The sequence below is a fragment of the Typopeltis vanoorti genome, chromosome 16 (assembly GCF_054136105.1).
Source record: "Typopeltis vanoorti isolate ZY-2024b chromosome 16, IOZ_Tvanoo_1.0, whole genome shotgun sequence".
Lineage (NCBI taxonomy): Eukaryota > Metazoa > Arthropoda > Arachnida > Uropygi > Thelyphonidae > Typopeltis > Typopeltis vanoorti.
The window spans coordinates 53,402,639-53,416,497 of NC_143564.1; the positions used below are offsets into that span (position 1 = coordinate 53,402,639).

Here is a 13,859-nt window from a genome sequence, read left to right on the forward strand (position 1 = left end):
CTGATGAACAGATATCAAAAGAGTGCATTACACAGTTGAATCCCACAGTAGGCAGGTGACTAGTGGTGTACCACAGGTCTTGGTACTTGGTCCTATGTTGTTTAATTTGTACATCTAAGAAATAGGAAATGATCTGACAAGAAATATGAAGCTGTTTGCTGATGATGCAGTAAGTTTTAAACAGACTAGCAGTATGGGCAAAGAGGAAATGGCTATGGGTTTGATGAGGCCAAGTGTAAGGTGATGCATTTTGGAAAGCAATCACAAGATGTGTACTATATTGATGGGATTGAATTGCAGGTAAATGATGAGGCCAGGAACTTGTGAGGTGATTGTTCAATTTTAAAGGGCATATTGCAAAGGTGGTCAAAACAGCTTCTCTATTCTCACTTCTCTATTCCCACTAGCAAACAGGAATAGAGAAGTTATTGTTCCCTTTTATAAGGCTACCACATCTGGACTAGTGTGCGCAGAATTGGATGAAGTGGTGGAGAGGATCCAGAAGTGAGTGATAAAGATTGTTGCGGCTCTATGGAATGCTCTCCATGAGAACAGATTGAAGGTCTATAGGCTTTAAAAACTAGCCATAGGCATGATAGAAGCATATAAGTTGTTAAAGGGGTTTCATAGGATTGACAATGAAGATTTTTTCAGTACATGGCAGGAAAGGAAAGAATGAGGGGGTCACCCATGGAAATTGTATAAGATTGTGGTTAGTAAGGATATTAAGACTAGATTTTTTGCTTGGTGGATGGTGAATTGGCAGAAAATGTTACCAGAGGTGGTTGTGAGTGCTTGACATAAGTGAATGAGCTTAAGGTGGGGTATGACAGGTAGTGTGCAATTAATGAATCTTCTGCAATGTCTTCTCACTCCATGGAGATACCTGTATAATAATGACTTCAGCACTGATTTCAGCTTGGTCCAGTGCTTGAATCTGGCTTCTGCTGATGAGAGCTCAATAAAGGTTGAATCCAGGCTAGGTAGTAACTCTTCCAATTATGTTTATGGATTATGCAATATGAAGTGCTTAAGGGTCAAAGCTGTATAACTGAGAAGAGACCTCCACATAGCTGGTTGGTTCTTCATATTCCTTTAAAGGAATATGAAGAACCAACCAGGACTTCTGACCTAATGTCCAATCCTCACCTTCTCATGGTGCACCCTGTTAGGTATCTACCTGGATACAGAACAAACAAAGATGGGCTGGCAATTTGGGATTTAGCTGACATAATTGTATTCTTATTGGGTTAAACCAAAATACAAAATGATGGTACAACATGACTGAATTTCATGCCAGCTTGGGCATCGCCCAATTAAACAAGGCCCCCGTTGCTTTTGCCAGGGAAACAGAGCAAACAGCAAAAATTCAGCTACTGGAACAAATCTGAAAACACACCCCAACTCAACATCACCAGAGTTAAAGATCGGTACTATCAACATAACAACCCTCAATGGCAAAGAAATTCAGCTAGATGAGGAATTAAATAAGTACCAGATCGACATAACAGGAGTGAATAAAACAAAAAGTACAAAAACTGATGAGATCTTTCTGAGCAATAAATACAAAATGTTATATTCAGGCAATGACAATCAAGGAAAAGAAAGAGTACATAGTATTCAACACAAAATATGAGGCTAATCTTCTTGAATGGCAGGCAGTCTCAAGTAGAGTGATGTGGGCAAATATCACAATGGGGAATTGGACAATGAGACTTATTTGTGCCTATGATCCCACAGAATGTTCTACTAAGGTAGAAGTGGAGGAATTTTTTGAGGCTTTTAGAGAAAGCAACTGATACAATGAAAAAAGAAAAGTTGGTCCTTGTTGGGGATCTAAATAGCAGAGTAGGAAATAATTGTCAGATATATGCAAAAATATATTGAGAAAATCTGGAGAAAAGAGCAAAGTTAATAATAATCGCAAATACCTGTTGGATTTCTGCTCAGCAGATGGACTGGTTATTACTAACACCATGTTCGAACATAAAAATGTGCACAAATTCACATGGAGAGAAGAAGCAAGGAATAAGAAAAGTCTCATTGAAAAATATATTGAGATGAGAAAATTTGGAGAAAAGAGCAAAGCTAATAATAATGGCAAATACCTGTTGCAATTCTGCTCAGGACATGGAACAGTTATTACTAACACCATGTCCCAACATAAAAATGTGCACGAATTCACATGGAGAGAAGAGGCAAAGAATAAGAAAAGTCTCATTGCAAAAATATATTGAGAAAATTTGGAGAAAAGAGCAAAGCTAATAATAATGGCAAATACCTGTTGGATTTCTGCTCAGGACATGGAATAGTTATTACTAACACCATGTCCCAACATAAAAATGTGCACGAATTCACATGGAGAGAAGAGGCAAGGAATAAGAAAACTCTCATTGACTATGTTATTGTTCATAGTGATGTTTTCTCCCTGATGCAGGACACCAGAGTGTACAGAGGATTTGAAATTGGAAGTGATCACCATTTAGTCTTGAGCAAGATAAAATTAAATTTCATATTGAAAAGAGGAACATGTAAGAAAATTTTAAAGCAAATAAAAGTTGAGCAGCTCTCAGATGTGAACTGAAGACTAAAATACAGAAACATGATTGAAGAAAAAATGAAAGAGTTTGAGAACAGGAACCAAACCTTGGAGATTGAGTCTGAAGCCCTGAAGAAAACACTGATTGATTCAGCCAGAGGAATGTGATGAGGTTTTCTGCTAGGATAGAAAAATCAGAGCTCGATGGTGGACACAAGAAGTTAAAGAGGCAGTGGAGGAAAAGAAGAAAGCATATCAAAAGTTCCTGGCAAATAAGTTAGCTTGTGCTCTTAGAGAATACAGAGACATTTGTAAGAAAGCTACACGCTGTGTAAAACTAGCTAAACAAAAGTCATGTGAAGACTTTGGTAAGAACATAGAAAATAAATATCAAGAAGGTGACAAAATATTCTGGAGGAGGTTGTTGAAAAAGCTCAGAAATGGAGGAAAGAGTAGTGCTGTAAAAAGAATAAGAAATAACAAAGTGACATGTGACATGAAAACAGGAGAAAAAGATATCCTTGAAGTATGGAGTAATTACTTCGAAAAATTGCTGAATGAAACAAGCAGTGATAGCAAAGTGGAAAAATCACTCAACAGGCATACAGTCAGGAATACATATCCATACGTAAAATAGAAAAAGTCATCAGAGGCTTGAAATGTAATTCACATGGTAAGAAGATGCAAGGAATAAGAAGTCTCATTGACTATGTTATTGTTGAAAGTGATATTTTTTCCATGATGCAGGACACCAGAGTGTACAGAGGATTTGAAACTGGAAATGATCAATTTAATTTTATCCTGCTAAAGACAGTTTAGTCTTTAGCAGGATAAAATTATATTTCTAATTGAAAAGAGGAACATGTAAGAAAGTTTTAAAGCAAATAAAAGTTGAGCAGCTCTCAGATGTGAACTGAAGACTAAAATACAGAAACATGATCAAAGAAAAAATGAAAGAGTTTGAGAAATGGAACCAAACCGTGGAGATTCAGTGGCAAGCGCTGTAGAAAACACCGATTGATTCAGCCAGAGAGGCATGTGGTGAGGTTTTCTGCAAGAATAGAAAAATCAGAGCTCCATAGTGGACACAAGAAGTTAAAGAAACAGTAGAGGAAAAGAAGAAAAAGTTCCTGGCAAATAAGTTAGCTTGTGCTCTTAGAGAATACAGAGACAAATGTAAGAAAGCTAAACACTGTGTAAAACTAGCTAAGCAAAAGTCATAGAAAGACTTGGGTAAGAAAATAGAAAATAAATATCAAGAAGGTGGCAAGTTATTCTGGAGGTTGGTTGAAGAAGCTCAGAAATGGAGGAAAGAGTGCTGTAAAAGGAATTAGAGATAACAAAGGCGACATGAAAACAGGAGAAAAAGATATCCTTGAAGTATGGAGCAATTACTTTGAAAAATTTCTAAATGAAGCAAGCAGTGATAGCAAAGTGGGAAAAATCACTCAACAGGCATACAGTTAGGAATAGATATCCATACGTGAAGTAGAAAAAGCCATCAAAGGCTTGAAATGCGGAAAGGCAGCAGGAATAGATGATATTCAACAATATAAGACTATAAGATTTCCAATACTTCAGTATTTGGAAGTCTTATAGTGGCTACACTGCACAGTTCAAAAGGCCTGAACAGAGGGATGAATTCCTGATGATTAGAGTAGAGCTCTCAGAGTACCCAAAAAGGAAAATAAAACTGAATGTGAGAATTAAAGAGGTATATCCCTACTGAGTGTTCCTGGTAAGATTAATGCAAGTATACTTGAGAAACGGTTGAGAAGAAATGTGGAAGAAAAACTTGCTGAAGAACAAGCTCGATTCATGCCAAACAGAGGCTGTCAGCATCAGATCTTCAATTTATGACAAACAGTAGAGAAATCGTTGGAATATAACAAAGATTTGTATTTAAGTTTTGTAGATCTGGAAAAGGCATATGACAAGGTGCCAAAAGAGAAGCTATTCAATACGCTACAGTTATATGGTGTCAATGGGGCATTATATCAAGCAATACTTAGTCTTTATTTGAGTTGTAAGTCAGCATTTAGAATTGAAGGAATACAGGAAGATGGTTGGATGTTAAATCTGGTGTCAGACAATGATGTACATTATCCTCTGTTATTCATTATCTATATGGATCACATTATGAAGGAAAGTGGTATTAAACATGATATCAGAATTGGAGATGTTAATATCAACTCTTCGTTTTATGTTGATGATGTTATACTTCTAAATAAATCTGCTACAGGTCTGCAACATACCCTGATTAAATTGAATAACTGTTGTAATAGATATGGAATGAAGTTCAGCAATAACATGACAAAGACAATGAAAATAGGCAGAATCATTGTGAATGGAGAACCTACAAAACAAGTAGAACATTTCAGCAACTTAGGCACGATTTTTAGTGAAGATGGTAATTTAAATATGGAAATAGACAACAGAATCAACAAAGCTGGTATGGTGGGAAGTCAATTGAATAAATTCATATGGAATAAGAGAGAAATTAGTCGGAACGCTAAATTAGTTGTATACAAGACAGTGTTCAAACCAGTTTTAACTTATGGATCTGACAGCTGGGTCAGAAATAAAACCCTTGACCAAAGACTAGAAACTACAGATATGAGAGTCCTGAGAAAGATTAGGGGCACGAACAGATGGCATCAATGGCAATATTATATTATAACTGAGGATATTAGGAAAGAACTAGACATTGTCAGCATCCAGGAATGCAGCAGAGCTAATCTCAGGTGGTATGGTCATTTAAACAGACTGGGCAAGGAAAGATTAGCAAAATTGGTGTTCTCTGCCAGGTTGGCAGGAAAACGACCCAAAGAAAGATCAAGATTTAGGAGGATTGATACAGTAAAAAGTACTTCAGAAAATAGAAATGTAAGATCTCATAATGTTGGAGTCTTGACAAGTAACAGGCTGATTTGGAGGAAAATTGTAGATAGGAAGTTAGTAATGATGTAAATTTTTCATGTAATACTATCATATCCTGTACACTCCTTGAGGGTTCATGGCAGGAATTTGATGATGATGTAATACTGAGTCAACTCACATGAAGTTAACAGTCTGCAGATATAAATAGACTAATTATGAAGATAATTCACATGCAAACTTTGCTTACACTTGGTTAAAAGATTAAAACGAATACAATTTGCCAAGCATACTATACTATTCTCTCTAAATACAAGTATATCATATATTCTATCAAACATTCACAGTTGAAGTATATTCACGTGTGAGTGGACAGATGATATGTTTTTTGCAACATACAGCTTACTGCTGATCAGCTATGAAATTCAACTTTTAATCCAAAATTATATCATCATCATCATCAAATTCCTGGTATATACCTTAAGGGATGTACAGGATATGATAGTACTCCGGGAAAAATTACATCATTACTAACTTCCTATCTACAATTTTCCTCCAAATAAGTCTGTTACCTGTCAAGTCTCCAACATTATCAGATCTTATATTTCTATCTTCTAAGGCACTTTTTACTGTATCAATCCATCTATATCTTGGTCTTCCTCTGGGTCGTTTTCCTGGCAACCTGGCAGAGAACACTTGTTTTGCTAATCTTTCCTCTCCTATTCTGTTTAAGTGACCATACCACCTGAGATTAGATCTGCTAATGCACTCCTAGATGCTGACAATGTCAAGTTCTTTCCTAATTTCCTCCTTTTTAATATGCTATTGCCATTGATGCCATCTGTTCATGTCCCTAATCTTTCTCAGGACTCTCATATCTGTCATCTCTAGTCTTTGGTGAAGTGTTTTACTTCTACCCAGCTCTCAGATCCATCAGTTTGGCTTGAATACTGTCTTATATACAGCTAATTTAGTGTTCTGGCTAAGAGTTCTATTCAAATACTAATTAGACAAATTTAACTAGTACTTCCTATATTAGAGCAAAGTCAAATTGCCATAATCATGAAACAATATACACATTTGCAATGTGCGTGCACGCGCACGCATACACACACACATGCACTACGCTGGGTTAGTGAAACTCAAGCAGTTCAACATAGGTGAGCCCAAAGTCCTAAATAGTGTCCCCTATTAGGCAGGAATGATTGTTCTATGTTGCCAAATTTCAGATAATTTCATGCAACCAAATTTGCTAAAATTCTGATTTCCTGATGCTGACACAGATTTCAGGAATAGTCACCCATTTTATATTTGCTTATAGTGAAGAAAGTTCCTTTTTCCATCATATCTTATTGTGGTTATCAAAAAGTGTAATCAGTGAGTAGCCAAAGTAGTGAAATTGAATGCAGTCCTTGTGCTCAGTGATTCTGACATTGGCCGTCCTGCCTGTTTGATCACAGAAGGTTAGTTTAGAACTGCAAGGCACATGGTAAACACCTAGCAGATCTAGGGATGGAGCTGGTCACTGGGAAAGCAGATGAGGAAAGCCAATTTTTTTTATAAGGCCTGTAAAGTAGTTACAATGTTCTATTTTTCAGGATTTTTGCCAATTTTTTAGATGTCCTGGGATTGTGATAGATTTGGAGTAGTCTATGTTTTCTTTTTTGGGGGGGGGGTGGGGAGGTGGATTTGGTGAGTATTGTAGCAACTGGCTAAGAAAGTATCATGAATATGGTCAAGTTCATAGGTGAGGGCATTATTACTGGAACAAATCAATTTTACTCTGTTACAGTTTTTTAATACCATACTGTTTAGGAGTGACGTGAGGCATGTATCTACTTATGTATATGGGTTTCCAGAAAACAGAATGCCAAGAATCCATGAAGATGGCATTAATCAACGTATCCAGCAAAGAGAGAGAGAGAATGATGTTTTCTTTTTCTATAGTGAACTGGATCTTGGGACAATGGTTGTTTAGCATGAGTAACATTATTATGAACACCCAAAGCATAAGCCTTACCACCAGCATTCAAATACATACTGAAAATACACAGCTCTGGCTGCATCTCATTTCATTTCCCATGCAAACCATTTTCCAATGGCACAGTTCAACTGAGCAAACACACAGCTATTTAAAAAATACATGCACGATACATTTTTTCTTTTTTAATATCAGTCCCACATGTGAGAGGTTACAGTACCTAAAACAAATGAGTGACATGTATAAACAGGGATTAAGATGAATGAATGTACTGATGTTCTAACTGAATAGAGACAGGCTGCAGTTCTTTGCGAATAACTCACCAGGAAAGTTGTTCTAGAAAACAGAAGAACATGGTTAAAGAGAAAGAAGCAATCTTTCGATGTCTTTAACAAATAGTTCAAGGTCACAGTCCTGGACTCTGAGTGAGAAAGGTTATTCCAGAAAACAGGAGAAATGATGGAATAAAACAGGGTGACAAGAAATCAGTTTGCTAAGTTGGAAGATCATTATCATCATCATCAAATTACTGACATGTACCCTCAAGGAGTGTACAGGATATGATAGTACTACATGAAAAATTTACATAATTAATAACTTCTTATCTACAATTTTCCTCCAAATCAGTATGTTACTTGTCAAGACTCCAATATTATCATTATCAGATCTAATATTTCTATCGTATAAGGCACATTGTACCATATCAATCCACCTATATCATGATCTTCCAATGGGTCGTTTTCCTGCCAACCTGGCAGAGTTTTGATAATCTTTCCTAGCCCATTCTGTTTAAGTGACCATAATACCTGAGATTAGCTCTGCTAATGCATTCCTGGATGCTGACAATGTCAAGTTCTCTCTGAATATCCTCGTTTTTAATATGATATTGCCATTGATACCATCTGTTCATGCCTCTAATCTTTCTCAGGACTCTCATATCTGTGATCTCTAGTCTTTGGTCGAGTGTTTTACTTCTGACCCAGTTCTCAGATCCATAATTTAAAATTGGTTTGAACACAGTCTTGTATGCAGCTAATTTAGTGTTCCAACTAATTTCTTTCTTATTCCATATGAATTTATTCAATTCACTTCCTACCATACCAGCTTTGTTGATTCTGTTGTCTATTACCATATTTAATTTACCATCTTCACTAAAAATCGTGCCTAAGTAGCTGAAATGTTTTACTTGTTCCACAGGTTCCCCGTTCACAACACAGTTGACATTTTCAACGATTCTACCTATTTTCATTGTCTTTGTCTTTTTAATGCTGACCTTCACACCATATCTATTACAACAGTTATTCAATTTAGTCAGAGAATCTTGCAAACTTGTAGCGGATTTATTCAGAAGTATAACATCGTCCGCATAAAGCAAAGAGCTGACATTAACATCTCCAATTCTGATATCATGTTTAATACACTTTCCTTCATAATGTGATCCATATAGATAACGAATAACAGAGGGGGTAATGTACATCCTTGTCTCACACCAGATTTAACATTAAACCATCTTCCTGAACATCCTTCAATTCCAACTGCTGACTTACAACTTAAATACAGACTAAGTATTGCTTGATATAATGCCCCATTGACACCATATAACTGCAGCGTATTGAATAGCTTCTCTCTTGGCACCTTGTCATATGTCTTTTCCACATTGACAAAACTTAAATACAGATCTTTGTTATATTCCCATGCTTTCTTGACTATTTGTCGTAAAGTAAAGATCTGATCCTGCCAGCCTCTTTTTGGCCTGAATACAGCTTGTTCTTCACCAAGCTTTTCTTCCACAATTCTTCTAAACCGTTTCTCAAGTATACCTGCATAGATCTTGCCAGGAACACTCAGTAGGGAAATACCTCTGTAATTCTCACATTCAGTTTTATTTCCCTTTTTATATAAGGGCACTATCAGAGCTCTACTCCAATCATCAGGAATTCATCCCTCTGTCCAGGCTTTTTGAACTATGCAGTGAAGCCACTGTAAGACTTTTATACCACCATACTTCAGCATTTCTGGTCGAATAACATCTACTCCTGCTGCCTTTCCACATTTCAAGCCTTTAATGGCTTTTTCTACTTCAAGTATGGATATGTATTCCTCACTGTATGCCTGGTCAGTGGTTTTTACCAGTGTGCTATCACTGCTTGTTTCATTTAGCAATTTCTCAAAGTAATTACTCCATACCTCAAGGATATCTTTTTCTCCCGTTTTCATTTCACCTTTATCATCTCTAACTCCTTTTACAACACACTTTCCTCCATTCCTAAGCTTCTTCAACAACGTCCAGAATATTTTGCCATCTTCTTGATATTTATTTTCTATGTTCTTGCCAAAGTCCGCCCATGATTTTTGTTTAGCTAGTTTTACACACTGTTTAGCTTTCTTACATTTGTGTCTGTATTCTCTAAGAGCACAAGCTGACTTATTTGCCAGGAATTTTTGATATGCTTTCTTCTTTTCCTTCACTGCCTCTTTAACTTCGTGTGTCCACCATGGAGTGATTTTTCTATCCTTGCAGACAACCTCACCACATGCCTCTCTGGCTGAATCAATCAGGGTTTTCTTCACGGCTTGCCACTGAATCTACAAGGTTTGGTTCCTGTTCTCAAACTCTTTCATTTTTTCTTCAATAATCTTTGTATATGTTAGTCTACAGTTCACATCTGAGAGCTGCTCAACTTTTATTCGCTTTAAACTTTCTTACATGTTATTCTTTTCAATATGAAATTCAATTTTATCCTGCTCAAGACTAAATATTGATCGCTTCCGATTTCAAAACCCCTGTACACTCTGGTGTCCTGCACCAGGGAGAAAACATCACTATCAACAATAACATAGTCAATGAGACTTTTCTTATTCCTTGCCTCTTCTCTCCATGTGAATTTGTGCACATTTTTATGTTGGAACATTGTGTTAGTAATAACCAGTCCATGTCCTGAGCAGAAATCCAACAGGTATTTGCCATTATTATTAGCTTTGCTCTTTTCAAAATTTTCCCAGAATATTTTTGTATGTCTGACAATCATTTCCTATTCTGCTATTCAGATCCCCAACAAAGACCAACTTTTCCTTTTTCATTGTGTCAGTTGCTTTTTCTAAAGCATCAAAAAATTCCTCCACTTCTACCTTAGTAGAACCTTCTGTGGGACCATAAGCACAAATAAATTTCATTGTCCAGTTCCCCATTCTCATATTTGCCTACATCACTCTACTTGAGACAGCCTGCCATTCAAGAAGATTATTCTCGTATTTTATGTTGAATACTATGGCTACTCCTTCTTTTCCTTGAATGTCATTGCCTGAATATAACATTTTGTATTTATTGCTCAGAAAGATCTCACTAGTTTTTGTCTTTTTTGTTTCAGTCACCCCTATTATGTCGTTCTGGTACTTATCTAATTCCTCAGCTAGCTCTATTTCTTTGCCATTCAGGCTTGTTATGTTGATAGTATCGATCTTTAACTCTGGTGATGTTGAGTTGGAATGTGTTTTCAGATTTGTTCCAGTAGCTGACTTTTCGTTGTTTGCGCTGGTTCCCTGGCGAAAACAACGGGGACCTTGTTTAACCGGGCGACGCTCCAGCCGGCATGAAATTTTGTCATGTTGTACCATCATTTTTGATTTGGTTTAACCAATAAGAATACAATTTGGTCGGCTAAATCCCAAATTGCCAGCCCATCCTCGTTCGTTCAGTATCAAAGTAGATACCCAACAGGGTGCACCACGAGAAGGTGAGGATTGGACATTAGGTCAGAAGCCCTGGTCGGTTCTCTGCATTCCGTTAAAGGCTATGTGGAGGTCTCCTCTCAGTTATACAGCTTGACCCTTAAGCACCCCAAGTTGGAAGGTTTACTGTGTAAAGATTTTCATCTGCAGTTGCTCATGTTTTTAAGTGATTTGAAGAAAATAGAGATGGGATTTGAACTCAAGCCTTTCCAATTAAAAGGTATTGTTGTCATTATCAACTGAGTTTTGAAGGCTGCAGTTTTTGTTTTCTTTTTTCGTAAAGGGTGTTAAAAGTCCATGGAATGCATTTCTTGAGAGGGTAGTTTGACTGCAGACAATGAATGAATTTAAGGAGAGGTGATATACCTATGATGGAGTCATGAGACTCTATCGTAGGTCCTGGATACTAAAGTCATGAAGATACTTAAGCTAAAGTTACAAAAAGATATCTTGTCAAACACAATACACTACTCAATTCAGTGAAAATACTTTGCAACCTAATTTTCTAATCCTAAACAGTTTGTCTCCCATTCTAGTCACCATTAGCTGAAAATGTACTTTATGTTTACATACATAAGCAAAAGTTGTGTGGTCATATTCAATACTATTCCTTGATTTACAACTTATGCCATCTTTACTCTTTTGTTCATCTGGCTGCCAACAAAATCCAAACTATTTCTATTCCACATTATGATAATGTAGAATATTCAGGTTTCTACCTCTGAGTAAGAATGTGTGTGTGCTTTAAGTTTCCAAAAATCAGAACTATTTCTATTCCACATTATGATAATGTAGAATATTCAGGTTTCTACCTCTGAGTAAGAATGTGTGTGTGCTTTAAGTTTCCAAAAATCAGAACTATTTCTATTCCACATTATGATAATGTGGAACATTCAGGTTTCTACTTCCAAAGAAGAATGTGTGTGTGTAAGTTTCCACAGGCTAGAATCCACCCAATGGAAACAGACTCAATTTGAGACTAGCTGTTCCACTGAGAGTGGATAATAGATTAATTCCTGTATTTTTATTAAATTTCCTATTCAATATTGTGACTCTATTTAAATCATGATATGTGACTGGCCAGCCAAAGACGCTGCAAACAAACTGAAGACCATGTACATAATTCTAAATACAACTTACTGTCAAGACATATAATGATTAAAATCTAGAAAAAATTTATCAATTACAAACAGATCATGCACATAATCTTTAAGTCTTCAATTACCTTAAATTGAGCAATCACATGATGAAACTGGGAGAAAGTTGAAAAACAAAAGTAAATATATACAATGTTAGTGCTCAAGTCAATACTCTTTTTACCATCTTCTCTTAGTACACGAGCAAGAGCTCCTAACAAAGTCTCTAGAAAAAAACAAATTGGAAAGAAAAAATTTACCTTCTGTTGTTAATTAAATTACAAACCTAATTACTTTTCTGGAAATTAGGATGTTTTTAACATTAAATATTTTGCATTAAATATTAAAAATTAAGATTTTAAATAAATTTGTAAGATGATTTGAGACCTCAAGATGTATTACAATTTATCATCTTAAGAATTTATTCACAGGATGATAAATTCATCTTAAGGGCAAGTCGAGAAAAAAATCATTGTTCATGAAATTTGAAAAAAACAATGATCTAGTCAATAGACAAAATAGAAAAAATAAACTTCATGGCAAACATAAATTAAAGAAGTCTTATGAAAAGAAGAACCATTAATCTCTTAGAGTACAAAGCAAATGTAAAGTATAATTACATGTAAAAAATAGCCCATTCCCAACAAAAAATAAATAAATAAATAAAATGATTTCTTTTTATTTATTATTTATAAATAAATAAATAAATAAAATACTTTCCAAAATCATAGAATGATTTTGGAAAGTATTCAGATTGAAAATAAATATCAAGAAGGTAAAAAAAACTGCTTTGGAAACTACTAAAAAAAACTTAGATTGTGAAAAAGAGTACTACAAAAAAGAAGAAATTGAAGATCATAAAAACATACCAGATGTGAACAATTACTTTAAAAATTATACAGAAATTCAAAATTATATTTTGATAATGAAGATAGAAAAGAAAACCATTAGAATATGGAACATATCAAAGCAGTTGGAGTAGATGGTATCTAATCTAAAATGCTCAAGACTTAATCCAAATGATATGAGTAAAGCACTCATTTTACCTATTTCTAAAAAACTGCATGTCAAAACTGTTCCAGGAAAGATTTATGTAAGCATACTTGAGAAGAGAAAAACACAAGAAAAACTGTTAATGTAAAAACTTATATAAAGAATAACCTCAGTTTAGACCAAACATAATCTGCTAAGGCAATTTTTTTTTTTTTTACTTTATAAATAAAAGGTCAAGAAATCATAGGAATATTACAATGATCTCTATTTGGGTTTTGTTGATCTTGAAAGGGAATATGATAAAATACCAAGAGGTGGAAACATTTTCAAATGATAAATTTGAAAATGTTTCCACATGGTGTGAATCTTAAAGTAATACATAATTTTTCTACATGGTGTGAATCTTAAAGTAATACATAATTATATTTAAGTTGTAAATCAGCAGTTAAAATTACTGCTGATTTACAGTAAGATACACAAGAAGGTGTGATGTTAAGATACACAAGAAGGTGTGATGTTAAATCAGGTGGCAGTATAGCTGCATATTATCTCTGCTGTGATGGATAATTCATGTGGACCACATAAGGGAAGGTGACATTAAAGC

The 13,859-nt window shown here is 35.4% G+C and overlaps 1 protein-coding gene across 5 annotated transcripts in view; it reads right to left on the minus strand.

The window, feature by feature from the left end:
* The window catches only part of Kap3 (kinesin associated protein 3), a 319,643-nt gene that overhangs the window by 224,756 nt on the left and 81,028 nt on the right, over window positions 1–13,859 (minus strand). For all 5 annotated transcript variants that reach the window (XR_016549579.1, XM_090406062.1, XM_090406060.1 and 2 more), the window contains one exon: window positions 12,352–12,488. Coding sequence is in view for 4 of the 5 variants with exons in the window: in XM_090406062.1 (XP_090262188.1) it covers window positions 12,352–12,488 (137 nt within the window). In the remaining variant the exon portion in view is untranslated. The remainder of the gene's footprint in view (window positions 1–12,351; window positions 12,489–13,859) is intronic.